Below are 21,125 nucleotides of genomic sequence, written 5' to 3'. Positions count from 1 at the left end.
ATTTAAATTTAACTTTAAAGCTCAAATAAAACACTATTTTGAAAATATGGTGACAGTAGCAATTCAGGGTTTTACCAAATTTCAGGTATAAAGCATGAAAGCCAAATTATTAAGGTTTACAGCATGTAAGCCAAATTTTCGACAATTAACTGACAATGATAAAACCAAAATTTTGAAGAAGTAATCAAAAGTCTGGAACCAAGAGTCTATATCTCAGGAACTGTACTAAATTTTGGTACACTAATCTTTACAAATATCAATCTCACTCCCAGAATCAGCAAAATCTGAGATAGGGAATGTCAAGACATTTTATTTTGTATGAAATGACCCAGAAGTGTGTATTCATTTTTGGAAACAGACAAGCAATAGTAATTTTTTTGTAAATTCTGGCTGAAAACAACTTAGAAGTTACATAAAAGTTTATATCAATAGCAAAAAAAACATACACCACAAACTTCTGACTCTGAAGGACTAGCTGGAGGTAATCCCAGGCCATAAAATGAAAGTCCGCTCAAACTAAGGAAAAGAAAGTTTGTTGTAAATCAATCAATTAAACAATTTATTACAAACAGAAAAGAAATTTATTTTTAAAGTAATTAAAGTTTAAAATAAAACAATTACAAGCACTTATACCCCATTCACACCAACAAAACCAAGTTTTAATAACACTCGCTTTTAAAACGGTGTTTTATTTAGCTACCATTTTTTTAAACTCATTTATTTGAAACATGGTTTTAAAAAGCAGTGTGAACAGAAAAATGCTTCACAAGTTTAAATAACCACGATTAAAACAAGTTTTATTTTTGGTGTGAATGGGGTATTAACTATTCAAAATTTACTAAATACTTTTTAGTCTGAATTTTTTAATATACTTAAAAAATCTGAACATGTATAAAAACTATTACAAGTAATAAGAGGCTTTATTATTAATGAAAATAACTATTTTAACTTGAACCCCTAGAGCATTAAAAAGGTTTAAAGCGGTATAACAAAAAAACTGAATATACAGCATTTCTCCACAGGGTATAGAGACTCTAAATCAGAGGTTAGTTAAATCTGGAAAGTTGCTAAAATTTACGCGTGTGTTTAAAATAACAAACTGATGATCTTCTATTTTGAAAAGTTTACCTAAGTTCTGCCTCCTTTCAAATTCATCTAGTATAGCTCTATAGATTTTCTTGCTTGCACACATCTTAGCCAGGAAGTTACATGTATGTATGTATGTATGTATGTATGTATGTATGTATGTATGTATGTATGTATGTATGTATGTATGTATGTATGTATGTATGTATGTATGTATGTATGTATGTATGTATGTATGTATGTATGTACACTACCAACAAAAAGTTTGAGGCAGGCTAGGAATTTTTAGAAATAAGCAAATAAACAAACATTTTCAAGTCTAACTTATACTTTAATTAACATGTTTACAAAAACTAAATATTATTACACATTTTTGATCAATAATTTCCAATTTTAACTTGCGTTTTCTAGTTGTACTCATACCAGTTTTAATTTGTCAAAATAATCAGTTATTCAGAAAATAGCCCACTGTTAAGAAATAGTGTTATTAATACCTTTACTAGAGTGACAATTAATAAACCTTGTGTGTGGCATACTTTTTTGTAGTAAAAAGAAAAATAACCAGCACAGAATTTTGATATTTATAATTTGGCAAAAATTGTCTAAAAATTGTAAAAAAAGTGAAAAAATGGGTAAACGAAAGGAATTAAACATTGCTGAAAGAGAAAGAATTCAAGTTTATTATGAAGAAGGTTATTCATAAGTCAAAATTTCAAAAAAAAAAGAAAATTTCAAGATGTTGTGTCCAAAGGACATTACAACGACACAAAGAAACTGGTAAGAATGCAACTAGAAAACGTACTGGAAGGCCTAAAAAAACTAATTAATTACAAGATAGAGAAATAAAAAAGATTTGTTTATCAAATAGAAGGCTAAATTGGGCTAAAAATCATCAACATTGGTCAATTGAAGAATGGAAAAATGTCCTTTGGATAGATGAATCCAAGTTTGAAGTTTTTGGTTTAAAACATTGTGTTTCATGCGAAGATTTGCAGGGGAAAGGTATTTGGAAGAATGTTTAATACCCACTGTGAAACATGGGGGTTGATCTGTGGTCATTTGGGGATGTTTTGGTGGGAGAAATATTGGAAACCTACGCAAAATTGAAGGAATTATGAAAGAAGAGGTGTACAAAGACATTTTAGAACATCAAATCCTGTATTCTGGTGAGAGGTTATTTTCCGATCAGTATGTTTTTATGCACGATAGTGACCTGAAACATACCAGCAAAATCTGCAAAACTTATTTACCAGATCTTCAAAGCCAGAAAATATTAAAATAATGGAATGGTAACCACAATCACCAGATTTTAATCTGATCGAGTTGTTGTGGGAAGAACTTGATAGGAATGTGCAAGAAGAACAGCCATCTTCTGTGAAAGACCTTTGGCACATATTGCAAGTAAAATGGGACACAATACAACCTGAAAAACTGTCTAAATTGATTGATCGTATGCCAAGGATCTGTACAGCTGTAATACAGAATAAAGGTGATTATTTTAAAGAATCAAAAATTTAATTTAAATGCTTGTTAAAATTAGAAATTATTGATAAAAAATGTATAACAATATTTAGTCTTTGTAAATATATTAATTAAACTTTAAATTAGACTTCAAAAAGTTTGTTTATTCACTTATTTCTAAAAATTCCTAGCCTGCCTCAAACTTTTTGTTGGTAGTGTATGTATGTATGTATGTATGTATGTATGTATGTATGTATGTATGTATGTATGTATGTATGTATGTATGTATGTATGTATGTATGTATGTATGTATGTATGTATGTATGTATGTATGTATGTATGTATGTATATTTCCAGATTTTAATAAAAACAGATTTAGAACCTCCATGCATTGTAGATAAGAGCAATATATTTAGCTTTTTTTGTTCTCCTACTTTAATGATCACCCCAAGCAAAAAAGGAAAACAAAAAAACTAAATATCTTGCATGTATAGATCAGTACATAAAAAATTAATTTTGCATTCCTTTTACTAAAGGTTATTATTTTCAATTCTAAATAAATACTAATGGTAATCAAAAGAAACAGGGAAGAGAAAATATTGCAAACTTTTCAAAAAAATCTCTATCATTTTAAAAAAAGTCTTAATAGGATAAACTTGTTGGTTGACTTGGATGCTATTTAACAAATTTACTAATTATAAATTGTAAAAATCTACAATAAAGAAAATTCTTATTGTTGATAATTTTTTATTTAATTTGATTATTTTGAAGAAAAAAAAGAAAAAAAAAAAAAAAAGAAAAGAAAACTTTAGGAATGAAACTTCATAACAGCTTTTTTGAGTTCACCAACCTTTGCTGTGTACTTCTTGACATAATCAGCGAATCACTGTATATGAAACAAAGTGAAAAGAAAAAAAGATTAAAAAAATGTTTGAAAATTTAGAGCTTTATTTGAACGATAGACAGTTACCTTTACATTAATACAAAATTTATAGATATTTTAAACTTGGTTCTGAACATTAGTTTATTATTTAGTTCTGACAAAAGTTAATCAAAAATATACTTTTTATTCTACTTTTTGCAAAAAAAAAAAATTTACCAAAGTCTAGGAAGTGGTTTTTCAATATAACTTTCATTTTCTTCTTCTTCTTCAGAACCTTCTTCAGTCACAGTTTCATGAAAAAAACGTTTATCAACAGGATGCAATGGCTGGATAAATATTTTAAAAGTTTATTTATCCAAAACTTAAATTTCTTTTAATATTTTTACTTACACATTTATTAAATAAGCCATAATTATTAATAGCCTACAACTGAAATAGATTACTGATTACATTTACAATAATGGTAACTTTTTTACTAAAACACTGAACAAATATTGCATCAAAGATTTTAAAGAAAATTTTGTGAATGAGTATTACTTTACTGCAAAGGAAAAAAGAACTGCTTAAGTATTACAAAAAAAATTGTAAAAATTTTATGGTTGTATCATTATGATCTACACATTTTCTGTTAAATGTTTTTAAAAGTTGTGATATACTAACCAAAAAAAAAAAAAATTAAAGAAAGCAAAAAAAATTAACACGTGGTGCAAAAAACTAGCTACCATAAAAATTCCATTTATTTCTAGCATAAATTTTATAAGCTTTAAACAATGTGCTTTTTTTTTTTTTTTGAAACCGCTATATACATACCATCAAATAATTATTTGTCATACTATAGCATTGTATTATTTTAATTACCATTAACTATTATTTTAACAGCTTGTTAACAATACTTATATAAGAATAGTTAAATAGTTACAAAATTTTAAAAAACATTTAGGGCAATTGTAAACAGACTGTTAAATTGAATTTATTTTATCAAATGAAATAACTAGAAAAGGTTAAGCTAAAAATAAAAATGTTTATTGTTAACACTCCTTTAGCTAATTGCATCCATGGTATTGTTTCACAATTATATTTGTAAAAAAAATTTTTTGGTGTCATCACTTACCACTTGTTCATTTTGCACTTTGATAAGTAACTCTTCCTTTCCACGTAAGTACATTGAAAAGTACCTAAAACCCTTTATGAAAAAGTTAATCCTTTTTATTTAAGCCAATAATTTTCAAACAAAAGAATCTATAAAAATCAAGATACACATTTACTTTACCAAATTTAATACAAAAATAGAGAAACCTTAACGCATCCAATTCTAAACATGTCATTTATTAGCTCTTGCAATTTTCTCTTTTCATAATCTTCATACAATTTTTCCATTTTAAATCAATTTTTATTGGGAAATTTCAATGCTATCTAAATATAGAATAAGTAAGTTTTAATATTATTGAGGTAAGCTTTGTATAACTGAGTATAATGCGTATAGTTAAAGTAAAAATAAGCCCAGCCACATAATTTTTATCTATCTTGTAAAATCTGAATAATCTAATCGTTTACTACCTCCAAAATTGAAAGGCTGGTTATCTCAACCACTCCATTTGTTTATAGTTAAACTATGTACTTTCTTTCGCCACCGTAGATATTTTTTACTTAGAGCATAAATCATGAGTCCCACGGGAAAAACGGCGACAGATTTCCACTTTTGATACAAATTTCTATTAATGAGATATTCTTTGAGTTTAAAAATAAGAGAATATTGAATGCCTGAGTCAAATGATGATTAAACTGAATGCATCATTCATATGATGTATATACACAATTCAACAAAATATCAAAACTAGTTAGCAGTTTTAAATTTAATTATTTTGGTTTTGTATAATGTTGATGTAGGAAAGGTCTTTTTGGACACGACCGCTTTTTCTCCTTTATAGGCCCTGCTTGTTTTTCCTAGCTTCAAAGGCTCTGCTTGTTTTTCCACATAACTTTTACATGTTGATTATTGATAGAGATTAATTTTTAATAAATTTTACAGGCTAATTTTCCTAAATGTTAATTGCAATATCTATTACTTTAATTGTAAAACAAGTAATTATATTGTTTTAGGTAATCAAACTCTATGAAAAATAAATAATATAAGGCTTAATAGTCAGATGCGATATCAAGTGATAAAAGTTGGTTCAGGATAAATACACTATGTGTGTGCGTGTGTGCGTACGACTCTATTTGCTCATTCTCAGGTTAGTAAAGGTTTTTTTTCCCTGGATAGAAACTTTTCTTATTCTGCCCCAAATCTGCTTTTCCAGGACTTGATTTAGCGCCGACAGCAGCTGCTTATACTTCAGAAGTGTGAATATTTGCCGAGCTGAAATACCAAAGTGTGAAGATATTTCCCATTAAAGTTCGAATTTTTAAATAACTTTATGAAAGATAGTTAGTTTTAATGAAAAAAAAAATTTAATTATTCCTTACTTAGTATTAGTAAATTACCTGAAAACTATCCTCCATTTTGTTCTGATTGTAGACTCTGGCAAAGTTTTTCTGGTCTATTATGTCTTAATATTGTGTCAAAGTCAGTATTTGGATCCTGATTTAAGTCATCCTCTCAACAGTTTACTTCTTATTCTGTTAGACTTGCAAAATTACGATTGTGATATGCAGACATTACTCGAAAATTCTGAATAAACAATCGAATCTTTTCAAGGATATATTCTTGATCTTTGACGAACATTGTTTTATTCATTTCATCTTCTAAGATGTTTTGCAAGTTAGCATGGTTAATACCAACCTCTTTGATTTTGTTTATAGCCCCAATCTTTTGATGTTTTAAAAACATGGGAAAAACTGTGTACACTGTACTCTTCTGAATGCACAACGCTATGAAAGTGTAGTTTAAAGTGTAACATGAATTTGCATGCAACAACTAATAAAAATCAAAAAATCTTATAAAAACCACAGATCAAATCAGAAAAAACGTTTCAGCCACTTTTTCAAACACACTGTGCGATGTTTAACTCCAATTGAATATTTAAGATTATTAACTTAATTTTAACTTAAAGTTTTATACTAGAGAGTTCCCATGATGGCATGAAACTGTACGTCTGTCGACTAAAGAACATCATTATGGTAATTTTCAAAGTTTTATTTTAAATTTAGTGAAGTTAACTTATTATGTTGGATTGAATCTTAATATATTTATACTTTGATTAGCTTGAAGTTGTTGCTAAAATGATTTAGATTTCAAAATATTGTAATTATTTTTTAACTAAGATTATTGCATTCTTTCCCTGTATAATACTAAGAGGACTCGTAGAAAAGTAGCTCTACAACGTCACTAGATAGGATGAAAACCACAGAAAAGTTTCAACTTTAAACTAAAAGGGCTGAAAAATCATAAAATTCAAACATTCCATTATAAAAACACTCAAAGATTATTTTGTTTTAAATTAAATATTATGGATTAGACTTCCGATTTTAGCTTTCATTTTATTTTTCAAACTAGTAAATAACCAACAAACAAATAAAAAAATTAATTTGTCGAAATTCTAAGAGTGTACACATTTATTGATTGTTAACTTAAAGACTCGAATACAAAAATTGAAGATGAAATCTCAAGCGATACTTCAAATCTGAGGCTTGCTTTCAAAACGTGTATTTACTAGGGTCTTTTTTTCGATAGTTCAATCAATTTAACATTTAATTTTCTTTTTTTTTTTCCGTTTTTTTATGTTTTACTAGATTTGTTGGTGCTTCACTTAATTTTAATTAGTTATAAAAAACTTATAGTTTTTAGCTATAAGAGTAAAAATATAGAACTAGTTCTAAATTTAAATTGTACATAAAGGGCTTCTTTAAAAGTCCTTTAGAACCCAAACCAATGAGTTTAATCCTAGTCGCTTTTAGTATATGATTATCTCAGCCCAATAGCCAGTTCCCTTTTTTTTCACTTGTCTTTAAAAGCTTTTACCCTGAAACATTTATTAGATATCCATCTGATGATGTGTATATAGAGTATGAAAATGTGGATGCATCCGTCCGTCCGCACTTTCCTGATTGGTTGAAATTCATCACGTGATCATGACGTCATTTGTTCCAATCACATCATCGATGACGTCATCATGTCGTCACATTCATGGACGTCACAATCACGTTGTGTCGTCGTGCTTGCACGACTCCCCAACATGATTGTGACGTCCATGAATGTGACGACATGATGACGTCATCGATGATGTGATTGGAACAAATGACGTCATGATCACGTGATGAATTTCAACCAATCAGGAAAGTGCGGACGGACGGATTGATCCACATTTGTCATACTCTATATACAAATGTGCGAATAAAGAATAGCTGAAAAATAAAAATACATCCGAAACAGCTTCCATTATAGAAAAAATGAAAAAAATGAATAAAATATGCGTTTAACAAATATATGTATAAAATATATAATAAAAAACACCGTTTAAAAACGTAATAAATACCGTGTAAAATAATGAAAAAACACCGTGTAAAATAATGAAAAAAACACCGTTTTAAAAATATAACTAGTTCCCAGTCCTCAAAGACGCTAAACCGCGCATTTTTACAAATAAAGAAAAAATAAAATGTACAACAAAGTCACCTTCCTTCGACGCCATTTTGGAAAAAATTTGAGCATAACTTCGTCGTCTGATCTCCTCTGGGGCTTTCGCCCAAATGAGAGATTAACGTTTGCACCGGTATATATAGAGAAAACGACCCTTAAGTAAACAAACGACGACCCTTAAGTAAACAAAACGTTGCGGGGGGTCCAAAACCGACCAATCAGAATGCAGAGAAAAGTAAACAAAAGAAAAAATTGACCAATCAGAATGCAGAGAAAAGTAAACAAAAGAAAAATTAACCAATCAAAATGCAGAGAAAAGTAAACAAAAGAAAAACCGGAGGTAAAATAGAAAATAAGACGGGTGTAATTATTAAACTTAACAGAATATATTTTTAGGGAAATTCCCTGGGAAATTCCTAGAATTATAAATTTTTTTGTTCTTCGTTCATTATTTCTAATCTAAAATATAAAGTATTATTCAATTGTTACACATATGTCCATAGAGATAAATGCATACTCATCTGCTCCGTATTCGTTGTATTCAAAACTTTCATCTAAATATTCATCATCAACATCGATAAGGTGATGAAGATTGTTATGTTTTGTAATATAAACGTGTTCGTTTTTTGAACAAAGGACAAACACAGTTCGTTCGCCATCGTGTCTGTAATAGTTTTCAACTAAAGCGGTGGGTGAAAACGAAATAGCGTAATTATTTGTTAACCAACGCCGATCTAATTCATATTCATTTGGAATTCGAGTAATATCGAGAATCGTCGGTTTACAGTTTGTTCGATATTTTGAAAAATAGAGAACATGAACCATTTTATTGTTAATCTATAACAAAATATATAACATAATATAAATGCGTTATTGCTGGAAGAGTTGGAGTTATATCGCAATATAGAGTAAATATTATTCGTATAAATATTATTCATATTATTCGTAAAAAAATATCATTCAATGGTAAAATAAAATTCGTCTGTGTGGAAAACATAATATTCTTTTTCATTTGCTAAGTATTGCATATGAAAGTTCTGTTCGATATCGATGATCGTTTTATTTTGATCGTATTTTGTAATATACACATCTTGGTCTTTTGACAAAGTGAAATAAAGCGTGTTACATCCATAGTCGCTACATTTGGTTTTAAGTTTACCACCAGACGAAAACGAAATAACGTGTTCAGTCGTTAACCAAAAATGAATCAAATCATTTGGAAGTTGATCAATTTCGAGAAACGTGGGTTGACAGATCGTTCGATCTTTTGAAAAATGGATAACAAGAACCATTTTTTTTTATTTTCTAATCTATAAATAAAAAGAAGGTGTTAAGTAATATAAGTTGAGCAATTTAATTGAAGAAAAAAACACCGTTAAAATAGATAAAAATAATGATGCTAAATAATAAATAAAGTTTTAATATATATTACTTAATGGAATAAATTTTTTTTGAAAAAAAAATGAGCGGAAGAAGATACATGCCTCCTTATCCTTATCGTGGTAACGGATTAAAGAATAAAACAACGAAAAAAAAAGCGACAAAAAGAAAAAGACAGAGAGGAGGAGGTGAATTAGCCAACAAAGCTATTGAAATATTATCACCTCTTCCATTGGCGTTTACTGAAAGTGCTAGTAGATATTTGGTGAAGAAAGCGTTAGACAAATTATCACCTAGTAAAAAAAAATTTGTAGTGATACCAAGTTCTACAACATCAACAAACGTTTCATCGATCAATACAACGAGATATGACGATTAAAAATCCATTTAAAAGATTAAGAAGATGGTGGAAAAAGATGAAAGAGAAAAAACGAATAAATAGAATAAAACCTGTTCATTACGAATGTTGGTTTATAAAAGAATAAATATTTTACAATGTATATTAAAATCGTATTTTTTGTAATCGTTTAAATGCTGTCGAATTTGCGATAGAATTAAATTTATTTTCAATTTGTTCCGATACGCCCCATAGATAGGCACAACATCTCAATCGATCGACAAAATCGGTAATGTTTACAGCTGTTTGAAGAAAAACAGCGATAGCACTTTCGATTTCTCTTTCGCCAATGTTTGTGTTTCGATCGTTGTTTGTATCGTCTAAAAGTTTAGTTATTTCCTTGAGCGGTATTAAATTTTCTTTGTCGAGCGAAAGGAGAAACAAATAATGATGCTTGCATTTCCATATGTCTTCCCATTCGTTGGTAGAGTAAGGATTAAATCGAGCATAGCAGTGGTTGCATTTTTTTTTACAGTTCATCTAAATACAATATTTAAAACCGTTTAAATACGAATAAAAACAAATATATATATCGGTATAAGCTCAAAAAAAAAGGAATTAATAATAAAATGGAGAATAATAACGAGAAAAAAAGTTGCATTAAGCAAATAATGGATATAATAAAACAAAATAAAATAACAAGTTTGATTTTGTTAATTATTATTGTATTTTTTGCGTTATATTTTGGAAAAGAAAAAGCGCAACAGCTTCAATTAGCTATCGATTGGATTGCTACGGTTTCACCTAATTTCACCATTAACAACAGTCGTATAAAACCAACACCGTATACAACAAAAAAAACAGCGTTTTATCAACGTTGCTGTCTTAACAATGAGACGAGTTTAATAAATGCGAATTGAATAACGATAAATCGATCGGATCGTCGTCATTTTCGTTTTGGTGAAGTCGTTGATGTTTACGTATGCAACTACAGCATAAAGAAATACGACAAGTGTAGCATTTTGTTGTGTAAATAGAGTTTTTTTCCATATATATTTCGCAAACAAAGCAAATTGAAAAACTTGTTTTTTTGTGTGCGTAATGTTCGTGTAACCTTTTTTTCAATTTCTTCCATTTTTTTAAATAGATCATGGCTATTTTGTTGCTTTTCTGTAATGATTCCTTTAAATCGACATCATTTTTTGGCGATTCGATATAGTGACGAATCTTTCTGCTTAATTTGTAAAACGTATCGAGTGCAACTTTTGAATTTCGTTCGACAGACGTTTTATAATCTTCATCTTTATTCTCGTCCATTACAACTCTAATTTTGCATTCGACGTCTGTCAATAGATAAAGAATTTTTTCAGCTTTTGCATTTTGCATTGTTATGTATGTACTAAAGAAATATATAAATATTTGTTAAATAAATTTTATTTTTTCATAACAACGTTAAAAATAATTTTTTCAAAATATTCTTTCCAATATATTTTCCAAAATTCGTTGCAACAACATTTGCAACAGCACAACGATTTATGTTCTTCGTTTTTATCGATTTCGATTTTTAGTTGACCAAACAACATAACTTTTTCAAAGGCGTCGTTTATTTCCTTGCTCAACGTTTTTTGTTCCATTGTAATTATATTTTAATCTAAAAAAAATTACAAAAAAACGATAGATAAATTAAATAAACATTAAATCTTTTCGATCTATTGAGGTAAATATGTGATTCCAATAAACGCGTTCATGTTTTGATATTTCATCTTCCATGGAATAACCTTTCATTCGCATCCATCTTCGTATAGTTTCGTATGATTTTTCGTATGATTTTTCTCGATCGTAATCGTAATCGATCGTATCCAAATTGTATTGACGAATGTTCAATTCTCTTCCCATTTTTTTCCAATCAATTCCAATGCGTAACGAAACAAAATTAACAAATTCTCGATATTTCATTTTTTTTTAATAACTAAAAAAACAAAAAACAACAATATTTTTATATAATTAATTTTACACCCTCTTTCAACAAAGACTCGCACATTTCTTTTCGTTTCTTTTCGTCGTTCTTCATTATTTCGGGCAAACGTTTTATAATATCGTTATCGATATCGACAGTGTTTCCTTCATCGTCATTTTGAATAATGTAAATATCTCCTCTGATCGATCTAAGGAGGGGGTAATCTTTCACGTGAACATTTCTCGGATAAGGATAAGGTTTGATTCCGTATAAAGCTGTATGATGAGGAGATAAAACGAGATATTCTTCCATCTTTGGTATTTTTCTCACGTTGGTCAATCTCGGTTTTCGCAACTCGCTTTTTGATAAATGAAGAATGCGTACCATTATTATTATGATGCTAAAAAAACAATATAAAATCAAGATAAAAATTTACACAAACAAGGATTGTCGTCAATAATCATCGATTTTCCTTCTTCGTTTCGAATTATCGCACGAGCGTGATTTTTACAATAAGATAAAGACGTTTTATCTACAACATAAACGTCGTATTTAGCAAACAATTCGTCGAGGAACGTTTTCTTTTTAATGTAAAAATCTGCAAAACATTCGTGATTTTTTAACCAATCGTTTAATTTATCGTTTGCGAGTTGTAAAAGCGTTTCTTTTTTTTCTTTTTTCCATTGTTTTTCGACTTGACAACACGTGCAATCGCAAGAAATCGGATCGATCTTTCTGAGTCGACGAATATCTTCTTTTTTTTTTCGAATGTAATGCATGAAACGATCCGTTTTCCATTCTAGCGATTTTTTTTCAAATTGTTTTTTTTCACATCGTTTGCACAAACAGTCAATCATCTGGAAAAAAACAGAGCGATTTTTTTATTAGAATTTTTTTATTTGGTTGTTATAAAAAGACAATCTTTGATTAGAGTTTAAACCCTTTTCTTTCAAAGCGTAAGGATCTACAGCGACTTGTTGTTGTTGTTGTTGTTGTAAAACCAAAGGAGGGGGTATTTTCTTTACCTGTCTTTTTTCTTCGTTATCCGTTTCAGCATTTGTTATTTTTCTTTTATTATTATTCATCTAAAATAAAACAAAATATTAATTATATATTATATTTTTTACGCAAGATATACAAGTTAGATATTTTACACAAGTTGCAAATAAAAACGTCCAATATTTCGTCCCAATCTCCGTATTCTTCTGTATTGCATTGCGAACACGTGTCGTATTCAAAATCGCGCGACTGTATCATTTCGCTTTCGCAAAACATATCTTCGTACATTTCTTGAATTTGGTTTTCGATTAGTTTCATTTGCGAGATGAGCTTTTCTTGCGCCTTTTCGTATATTTCGTTGTGCAATTCGATTTGTCGGTTAAACGAGCTTACCACCGCTTTAACAAACATCTTTTTGGGATTTTCATAATCAGATTCTTCCACCGCACGATCTAGCGTATAGTGTAGATTAAGCGGTTCGCTATCGTTAAAATAGCAAACTTTTATTTTGCGAACAAAAGAGACCGCGTTCAAAGACTCCAAAGACGGCGTTGTCGATTTCAAGGCCAAAAAATCATCGATGCGATTGAACAATTTCGTTTTCCAAATCAATTCGTTATCGTTCAATTCGATATCGATCCAAAAATACGACACTGTACAAGATACGTTTCCATCTTTGTTTATGCATTCGTCTTCAAAAGCGATACGAGTTACAGTGTGAGGATCGTTTTTATAATCAAAATCTCGAAAAGGTGGATTTTTCAATGTCGTAGCTGCACTCGGTATCAAGCCGTACTCAATCATAGTAGGTATCATTCTGTTGCTGCCAAAGTAAAACATGTCAAACATTTCATCGCGCATGCTCTTTAGTCTCGTTTCGATTCTTTCATAATCGTTTTTGAGTTTTTCGAGTTCTTCTACAAACGTTTGTTCTTTCAAGTCTATTTGTTTGCTAAAAGACGCCATCAAAGCGTTAACCAAAGTAAGACCTTGATACTTGTAATCAAATTTGTTAAGTTCGCGATCTAAAATAACGAGTTCTTTAGAATTGTGAAGATAACAAACTTTAATTTTGCGAATAATCGAAGGATCATCCTGTGGTGGTGGAGACAAGTCGTACCGATACAACTCTTCTCTCCATTCTTCATCATTCCACTCAATGTCAATCCAAAACACCTTTTGGTTATATCTTTGATCGTTGTTTTGTTCATCGTCGGGCGAATGAAAAACACATTCGTCGTATACTTCCAAACGAGTAGAAAATGTCATTTTTTTTTATTAATTTTTTTTTTACAATCTGAAAAAAAAACACATTTCATATATATTTCATGTATATTAAAAACAAACAAAAAAATTACAATGTGATATCGACAGCGTTAATTTGTTCCGCCTCGGGATAAAAAGGAGTGAAAAATTTTCTCAATCTTTCGGTGTTATCGATGCAAAATTCGATAGCTTGAATTTCTTGAACGTTAAAGTCGTCCTTCATTACTTTCTTAGCCTTCCAAGGATTGTCGTTATGTTCGCGATTCCAAACAGCGTTTTGATGAATGATGCATTCGTTGATGATTTTCATCATGATTTCTGGATTGGAAGGGTCAACGAGTTGAACGAAAAAGATATCCATTTCATCGCGAATTTCATAGGTACGTTCTTTGCCGTTGTTCATAATCATGGTTCGTTTGACAGAAGGATCGTCAATATAAAACTTTTTTTCAGCTCTGTAAAAAAGCAAGTGGTTTTCGACGCATTTTTTATATTCTAACAAAGAATACGAAGGCATACCGTTTTTGATGGTTGTCCAACGACGATCCGCTTTCAAAGGTAAATTCACTCTGATGGGTTTTTGGTAAAAAGCCGGATCGAGAGTTGTATTGACTTTGTTCAAAGTGAGAGTGTCCAGTTGAAAAATAGGAACAACATAAGCTTGAACATAACCTACTCCTCCGTTGTTAGAATCGTTGACTACCTTTTCTACGTTTGTAATCATGTAGCAAGTAGCTTCTGATAAGTTTGGATAACCAAATTTCATTTTTTTTTTGTTTTCTTCTTCTTCTTGATGAGAGTTGTTGCTTCTTGTTCGCTTTGGTTTCGAATGATTTTTTTTATCGAAAAAACGTCGTATTTATACGGTAAATTGGTTTAAACAGGTGAATAAATAAACGGTCGCATTTACAATAAAAACAATGTTTATAGGTCAAAGTTTAAACCAATATTAACGTAACGAGATGACAATTTGTACACTTTAACAGTTACGTCAGAGATACGTCACGTATTAACAAAGGAACGATATAAACGTTTACAATAAAAACATTGTTTAAAGTTTAAAGTTTTAAATCAATATCGATATGACATCACGGAACAGCTGAACCAACAACGAAAACGTATAAAAAAGATCGATTTTTTATTCATTTTAGATCGATTTGTTTTTTTTTAAAAATAAAAAATAAAAAAAAACGAGGAATAAAATGCAACAACGGCATCGAGAAGAAGAAGAAGAAGAAGAAAGTATATTTATGAAAAACGTAGATGCTAAAAAAAACGTTTTTTTAACAGGAAGCGGCGGTTGCGGTAAAAGTTACATGATTCGAAAATGCTATCGTTATTTAAAATCGATCGGAACGGAATGTCGTATGACGGCTAGCACCGGAATAGCCGCTAGCTTGTTCGAAGAAGGAATCACGTTGCATTCGTTAGGCGGGATAGGAATCGGTGACGGAAACGGGGGTTTTAAAAAACAAATGAACGAAATCGCAAAAGAAACGTGGAAAAAATTGGAAGTGCTGTTCGTCGACGAAATAAGCATGCTAGACGGAAGCTATTTCGATCGTTTAAACGGTTCGGTGAAAGCGGCGAGAGGAAACGATAAACCGTTTGGAGGAGTGCAACTGATCGTGAGCGGTGATTTTTTTCAAATATCGCCGGTAAGCGGAAATTATTGTTTTGAAAGCGAAACTTGGAAAGAAGCGAATTTTGTAAAAGTGGAATTGAAAACGTCGAGACGACAAAAAGACGAAACGTTTGCAAAAGCGCTTAGCGAAATTCGCCTCGGAACGGTGTCGAGCAAAACGCTGCGTTTTTTCAATTCTCGTTACGAAGAGGAATTGCCTTTGAACGTGCCTCGACTCTATTTTAAAAACGCCGAATGCAACGTTCACAATCGATACATGTTGAGTCTGATCAAAAACGAAAAAACTCACGTGTTTACGAGCAGCGATTACAACGCTCGAGGTTATTCGTTTCAGCTGCCTCAAAAATTGGAAGTAAAAGTGGGAGCGATGGTGATGTTGGTTAAAAATTTGAACGAACGGCTGCACAACGGTTCGTTGGGAACGATAACTAAAATAGACGAACGTTGCGTGTACGTTAGATTCAACAACGAAAATCAAACGAGCGCGATCGAAAAAATCGAAGAAAGACATTACGAAGGCGAAACGGTGGTTTCTAGTCGAACAAACTATCCGCTTATTTTAGCTTATGCGATGACCGTTCACAAAGCTCAAGGTTGCACGTTTGACAAATTGGTGGTGTTTTCCTCGTTTCAGTTTGCGCCGGGACAATTGTATACAGCTTTGTCGCGCGTTAGAGATGTAAAAGGATTGTATTTAGGAAACGTAATCGGTTATCCGCAACAAAATCGCAAAGTGATGGATTTTTATAAAAACTGTTGATTTTTTTTTTTAAATAAATATTGTATATTTTTTTTTTTTTTATTTTTTCAGAGAAAAAATAAAAAAAAACAATGAAATTCAAAAGAAAAGAGTTTAAAAACGAGGACGTGTTAAACAGATTGGTGTACGAATCTAAACGCGTTTTCGTAGACAACGAAATAGTCAACGAAGCTGTTATCGACGAAGCTTCCGAAACGATCGATTCGATCGAAAAAAAAATAAACGAGACGATCAAAAGACTTTACGAAAAGACTTTTTTGGAACCGAACCGTTTGTCGTGTTTTAACAAAACGTATTACGTCGAATACAACCTTACGATGGCTTATTGTTTGGGTGTGGAATTCGACGTGGACGACGAATATTATCAAATTCGTTTGCAAGACTACCAAAGTCCCGTGTATTATGTAAACGTGTTATCGTACGACATTTCGATGAAAAATCAACAAAAAAAAACGTTGGAAAAAAGCGCCGTATCGATGGGAATGAAAAGGAGCGGTTGGAGCGTGTTGTGCTTGCTTCGTTTTGAAGCGGTGTCTTATGTTCGACAGCAACAACAAGAAAAACATATGAAAGTGATGAAACAACTGACGACGATCGGCGGTTTAAAAAGAGTACATCTGATGAGCGAAGAAGAGCTAAAAATCAAAAGGGAAAAAGACAACGAAAGAAAACGAAACAAAAGACGAAAAGACAAAGAAACCTCGACCGAAGAAGAGCTGAAAATCATAAGGGAAAAAGACAACGAAAGAAAACGAAACAAAAGACGAAAAGACAAAGAAACCTCGACCGAAGAAGAGCTGAAAATCAAAAGGGAGAAAGACAACGAAAGAAAGCGAAACAAAAGACGAAAAGACAATGAAACCTCGACCGAAGAAGAGCTGAAAATCAAAAGGGAAAAACGAAACGAAAGAGAGCGAAACAAAAGACGAAAAGTCAAAGAAGCCTCGACCGAAGAAGAGCTGAAAATCAAAATCGAAAAACGAAACGAAAAAATACGACAAAAGAGATGCGAAAAAAACCTCGTTCTCGAAGCGCAACAAAATCGATGGGAAATTGCCGGACCGTGGCAACGCGGTGATTCCAATTCCAACGGTGCTACTTCTTCTTCTTCCGCTGCTGCCGATGCTGCTGCTGTAAAGTCTCGTCGATTTTACAAGAAGAACAACGGCAACAACAACAACAAAAACAACGAGTTTGACGCGTGGAAAAAAGAACAAACATTTTTGGATTATTCGCCGTTGTTCGGAGAAGGGTTGTGTTTTTACGCCGCGATAGTCGTTTCGTTAACGTTGAGCAAGGTGAACGTGGATTCGTTAGAAAAGTGGAAAGAGTTTTTAAAATCGCGTTACGAGGACGACATCGACGAAGACGGCAACATCACGAACGGAGGCAGCGCCGACATTGAAGAAGAAAGCGAATTTTACGAACTGTTGGAAGAAGGGCTGAGCGAAAAAGAAATCGAAATTCAAAGAGCCGCGTTGGCAAAGCTCAAAAAACCGTTCGTGACTCTGGAAACTTTGCGCGAAACGTGTCTGGATTTTGCGTACGACGACTATTTTCTCGATCGCAACGTGCAAGTGTGGACGTATCGCGAAAAAAACAACAACGCGATATATTACATGAAGAGTTTCAAGAGGAAAGCGGTCAGAAAAACGAAAGCGTTTATCAAGTGCTTGTTCGAAAGTCGAAAGTGTCTTTCCGAAGAACGAGACAAGCACAAAAAGTTTTCGACCCGAGAAGAACGAGAGGCGGCAAACGTTCGTTTGCAAAACAGAAACACGTTAAAGATATTTTTGAGAGAAGAAGAAGAAGAAAGAGGAGGTGTAGAAGGAGGAGGAGGAGGAGGAGGAGAACACATGCACGCTTGTTCCATGTTGACTCTGCGACACTGTTTTTATTACGAAAAGTCGACCGCTCGTTTGCAAAAAATGCAGCAGTGCGAAAAGTGTTCGCTGTTTTTCACTCAATTGAGCAACCATTCGCCCTCGTGCGAAGGATTTTACGCCAAGACCCAGTTTGCTTTTTCCAAACACGGCTATTACGGAGAAAACGAATCTTTTTTGGGCAGCTCGAGAGTGGCTCCTCCGTTTTTCATGACGTTCGACACGGAAACGGAACTGGTGAAGAGCGCTCGCGAAAAAACGACTCCCACCACGAGAGAATTGGGTTCTCAAAAATATTTTTGTCACACGTTTTCGCTGTTTTGCACTCATCCTCCTTTGGCTCGTTCGTTGTTTGGCGAACGTCGCACGGCGGTGACTTGGTATTACGAAAACACCGAAGAGAGCATGTCTCGTTGCCCGTTGAGCAAACTGCCCGCGGAGATGAACCATCCTTGGTTGAGACTCGAACGACGAGCCGCGTTCGAAGAGTGTCTTTACGAAAAAGGAGGCGACTTTTCCGATTTGAGATGTTTCGACATGGTGACGATCGCCAAGAGCGTGCAGCGATACATGATCGAGGTGTTGAAACCGCTTCACACCGAGCTGAGATTGAGCGCCGAAGAACGACGTTCGCTGCGGAACGACGAAAAGCTAAACAAGCGTTGCACCGTCTGCAGACAAGAACTGGATTTGAACGTTCGTCGAAAGAAATCGCCTCTGTTTCCCGCTCCCGTTCCCGTTCCCGCTGGCGATGAAGGCGCTGCTGATGTCTTGGGATCAGAGGCGGCGGCGGGGGCGGCGGCGGGTGGCGGCGGCGGCGGCATGGGGCCAGCAGGCCCCACCTCCGGGTCGCTTCGCGACCCGGACGCGGATTCGTCGATCGACGTTCCCAGCTCCGCCATCGACCCCGCTAGCAACGTTATCAAAAGAGAAAACGTCAAACGATGGTTGTTTAAAGGCGTGACTCGCATGGACATGACAAACGATCTGCTGATAAACACGCAAAAATGGTTGGTGGGCAAAGATTACGAATCGACGAAAGAGTTTTTGTTCGAGCCGGCGCGATTGTATCGTTGTTTGTGCGTGTTGGAAGAGTGTTTCGAAGAAAAAGCCGACGCTACGGACAGAGAGGTGTTCGATCTCGAACTGTTCAGCGAACCCGAACCCGAAAAAACGTGGAACCTTTTGATGCCGTTTTACGAACGGATGACCAACGAACGTCTCACGGCAGACGGCGGCTGCGGCGGTGGCGAAGAGTTTCGACAAAGGCTGAAGACGATTTACGAAAGCTTGAAAAAAAGAAGACACCCTTGGATCGAAATGGTAAAAGCGTACGGCGATTCGCGACCCGAATACGACGTGTTTTTCAACGTGATGCTGAGCAAATCTTATCAACTGTGCGGCGACGGTAGAAAACCGGGAACGAGAGAAATATTGTACGGCGGTAACGAAGCGTTGAGCAAAGCGTACGCCGCGCAACACGAAAAGCTAATGAGATTGTTCGAAGATCACGTGGTGGTGGATCACTGTCATTGGACGGGAAAAACGATCGGTTTGGCTCACAACAGCTGCAACATGAGTTACGGCGCTCGAATCGAACTGGATCCCGTTATAAACGTGTACGCTCACAATTCGTGGTTTGACAATCAAGTGTTGAACTTGAACTGTTCGTTTGGCAATTGTTTTAGCTTTTTTAAAATGCCTCGCGGCGGTGACGAAGAAGAAAACGATGAAAATCGAAACGACGACAAAAAAGAAGAAGAAAAAGAAGAAGAAAAATACAAAGAGACGTGTCGACACGTGTCGTTGGAAGACAAACTGTTTGCGATCGCCAAGAGCTCTTCGAAAATCGCGCTTTATTCGTTTGACAACGCGGTGCGAGTGTTGGACAGTTTAAAAATATTGAACCAATCGTTGGATTCTGCCACTTCCATGCTCGGAGAAACGCTGCAAGCCGAAGTGCGAGAAAACATGATGGCGTTTTTGAAAGAAGAAAACCTTTTTGCGAACCTCGATTTGAACGAAAACGAAACGAAAGAACTGCGCTCGTTGTTGAACAAAAAAACGGTGTTTCCCTATCAACACATTAACGACGAACGTTTGGATTTCGAATACGAACGCTGTCCGTCGATAGAAACGTTTGCAGAAAACCATTTGAGCAAAAGCAAAACGAAAGAAGACGAAATGAAAAGAATAGAACCCGCTTACGCCAACGCTAAACGAATGTGGGAGCTGTTAAAGTTGAAAACGTTGAGACCTCTGTTGAAATTGTACGCCGCGATGGACACTACGAGTTTGGGAGCCGTGTTGATCGATTTTGACAACAAGATGTTCGAAAACACGGGTTATCACATGATGAAGGTGGTTTCCGTTTTTAAATTTGCCAGCCTGTTCAATTCTGTCAACTCCGGAATATCCATTCGTTTTCCTCAATCGCTCGAACATCACGAAACGATCGAAAAAATGCTCAAAGGCGGAATGGCGACCAACGGAATATGCAAATACGCGGCCGACACGGACGATTATCCGATCGCCAAACTGCCTTCGTATCGACAATGCATAAAAATGTACGACGAAAACGGACAATACGCTCGAGCGCAGTTGCAACCTTTGATATTTCAAGCGGGCGAAATGGATTATTCGTGCGCGACGTTGGAACAAATAAAAGCGAAATACGGCGATTTTTCTCAAAACGGATTCGGCAAAACGTGTTTGGTGTACGCCAACGTGGAGATGAAAGAAGAATACCAAGACGCGATGGGAGGTTATTCGCCCATGATCGAAAAACGCGAAACCGTTCCCGAAGAACTGAGTCCTTACGAAATCGAAAGAACGAGAAAAAAGTTGAGAAACGGAACGTACACGTTGCCTTTGAACAAAACGCCCAAG

General features: G+C 33.8%; 2 protein-coding genes across 3 annotated transcripts in view; one reads left to right on the top strand and one right to left on the bottom strand.

Moving 5' to 3' along the window:
* The window catches only part of LOC145191037 (uncharacterized), a 258,530-nt gene that overhangs the window by 3,811 nt on the left and 233,594 nt on the right, over window positions 1–21,125 (bottom strand). The window contains exons 1-6 of one of the 2 annotated variants that reach the window (XM_090067585.1): window positions 4,988–5,142; window positions 4,727–4,843; window positions 4,542–4,613; window positions 3,647–3,756; window positions 3,398–3,433; window positions 447–516 (exon numbers count right to left, since the gene is read on the bottom strand). In XM_090067585.1, coding sequence (XP_089923711.1) covers window positions 447–516; window positions 3,398–3,433; window positions 3,647–3,756; window positions 4,542–4,613; window positions 4,727–4,807 — 369 coding nt within the window. In that variant the 5' untranslated portion in view covers window positions 4,808–4,843; window positions 4,988–5,142. Of the gene's footprint in view, window positions 1–446; window positions 517–3,397; window positions 3,434–3,646; window positions 3,757–4,541; window positions 4,614–4,726; window positions 4,844–4,987; window positions 5,143–21,125 lie in introns of those variants that run through there. The other variant, XM_090067586.1, reaches the window with a different exon arrangement.
* Window positions 15,265–16,353, top strand: LOC149882191 (uncharacterized). Its single transcript, XM_090065903.1, has one exon. The coding sequence runs from the start codon at window positions 15,265–15,267 to the stop codon at window positions 16,351–16,353; it is 1,089 nt and encodes a 362-aa protein (XP_089922029.1).

The sequence above is a fragment of the Hydra viridissima genome, unplaced genomic scaffold, assembly GCF_058129835.1.
Source record: "Hydra viridissima isolate aposymbiotic clone 2 unplaced genomic scaffold, HvirCarnegie_v1 scaffold_11, whole genome shotgun sequence".
NCBI lineage: Eukaryota > Metazoa > Cnidaria > Hydrozoa > Anthoathecata > Hydridae > Hydra > Hydra viridissima.
The sequence above is the reverse complement of the archived record's forward strand: the minus strand, read 5'-3'. Positions and strand labels throughout refer to the sequence as shown.

Bases quoted from the DNA above. Each gene is read 5' to 3' on its own strand.
- LOC149882191 (XM_090065903.1), top strand. From the start codon at position 15,265: ATGATTCGAAAATGCTATCGTTATTTAAAATCGATCGGAACGGAATGT.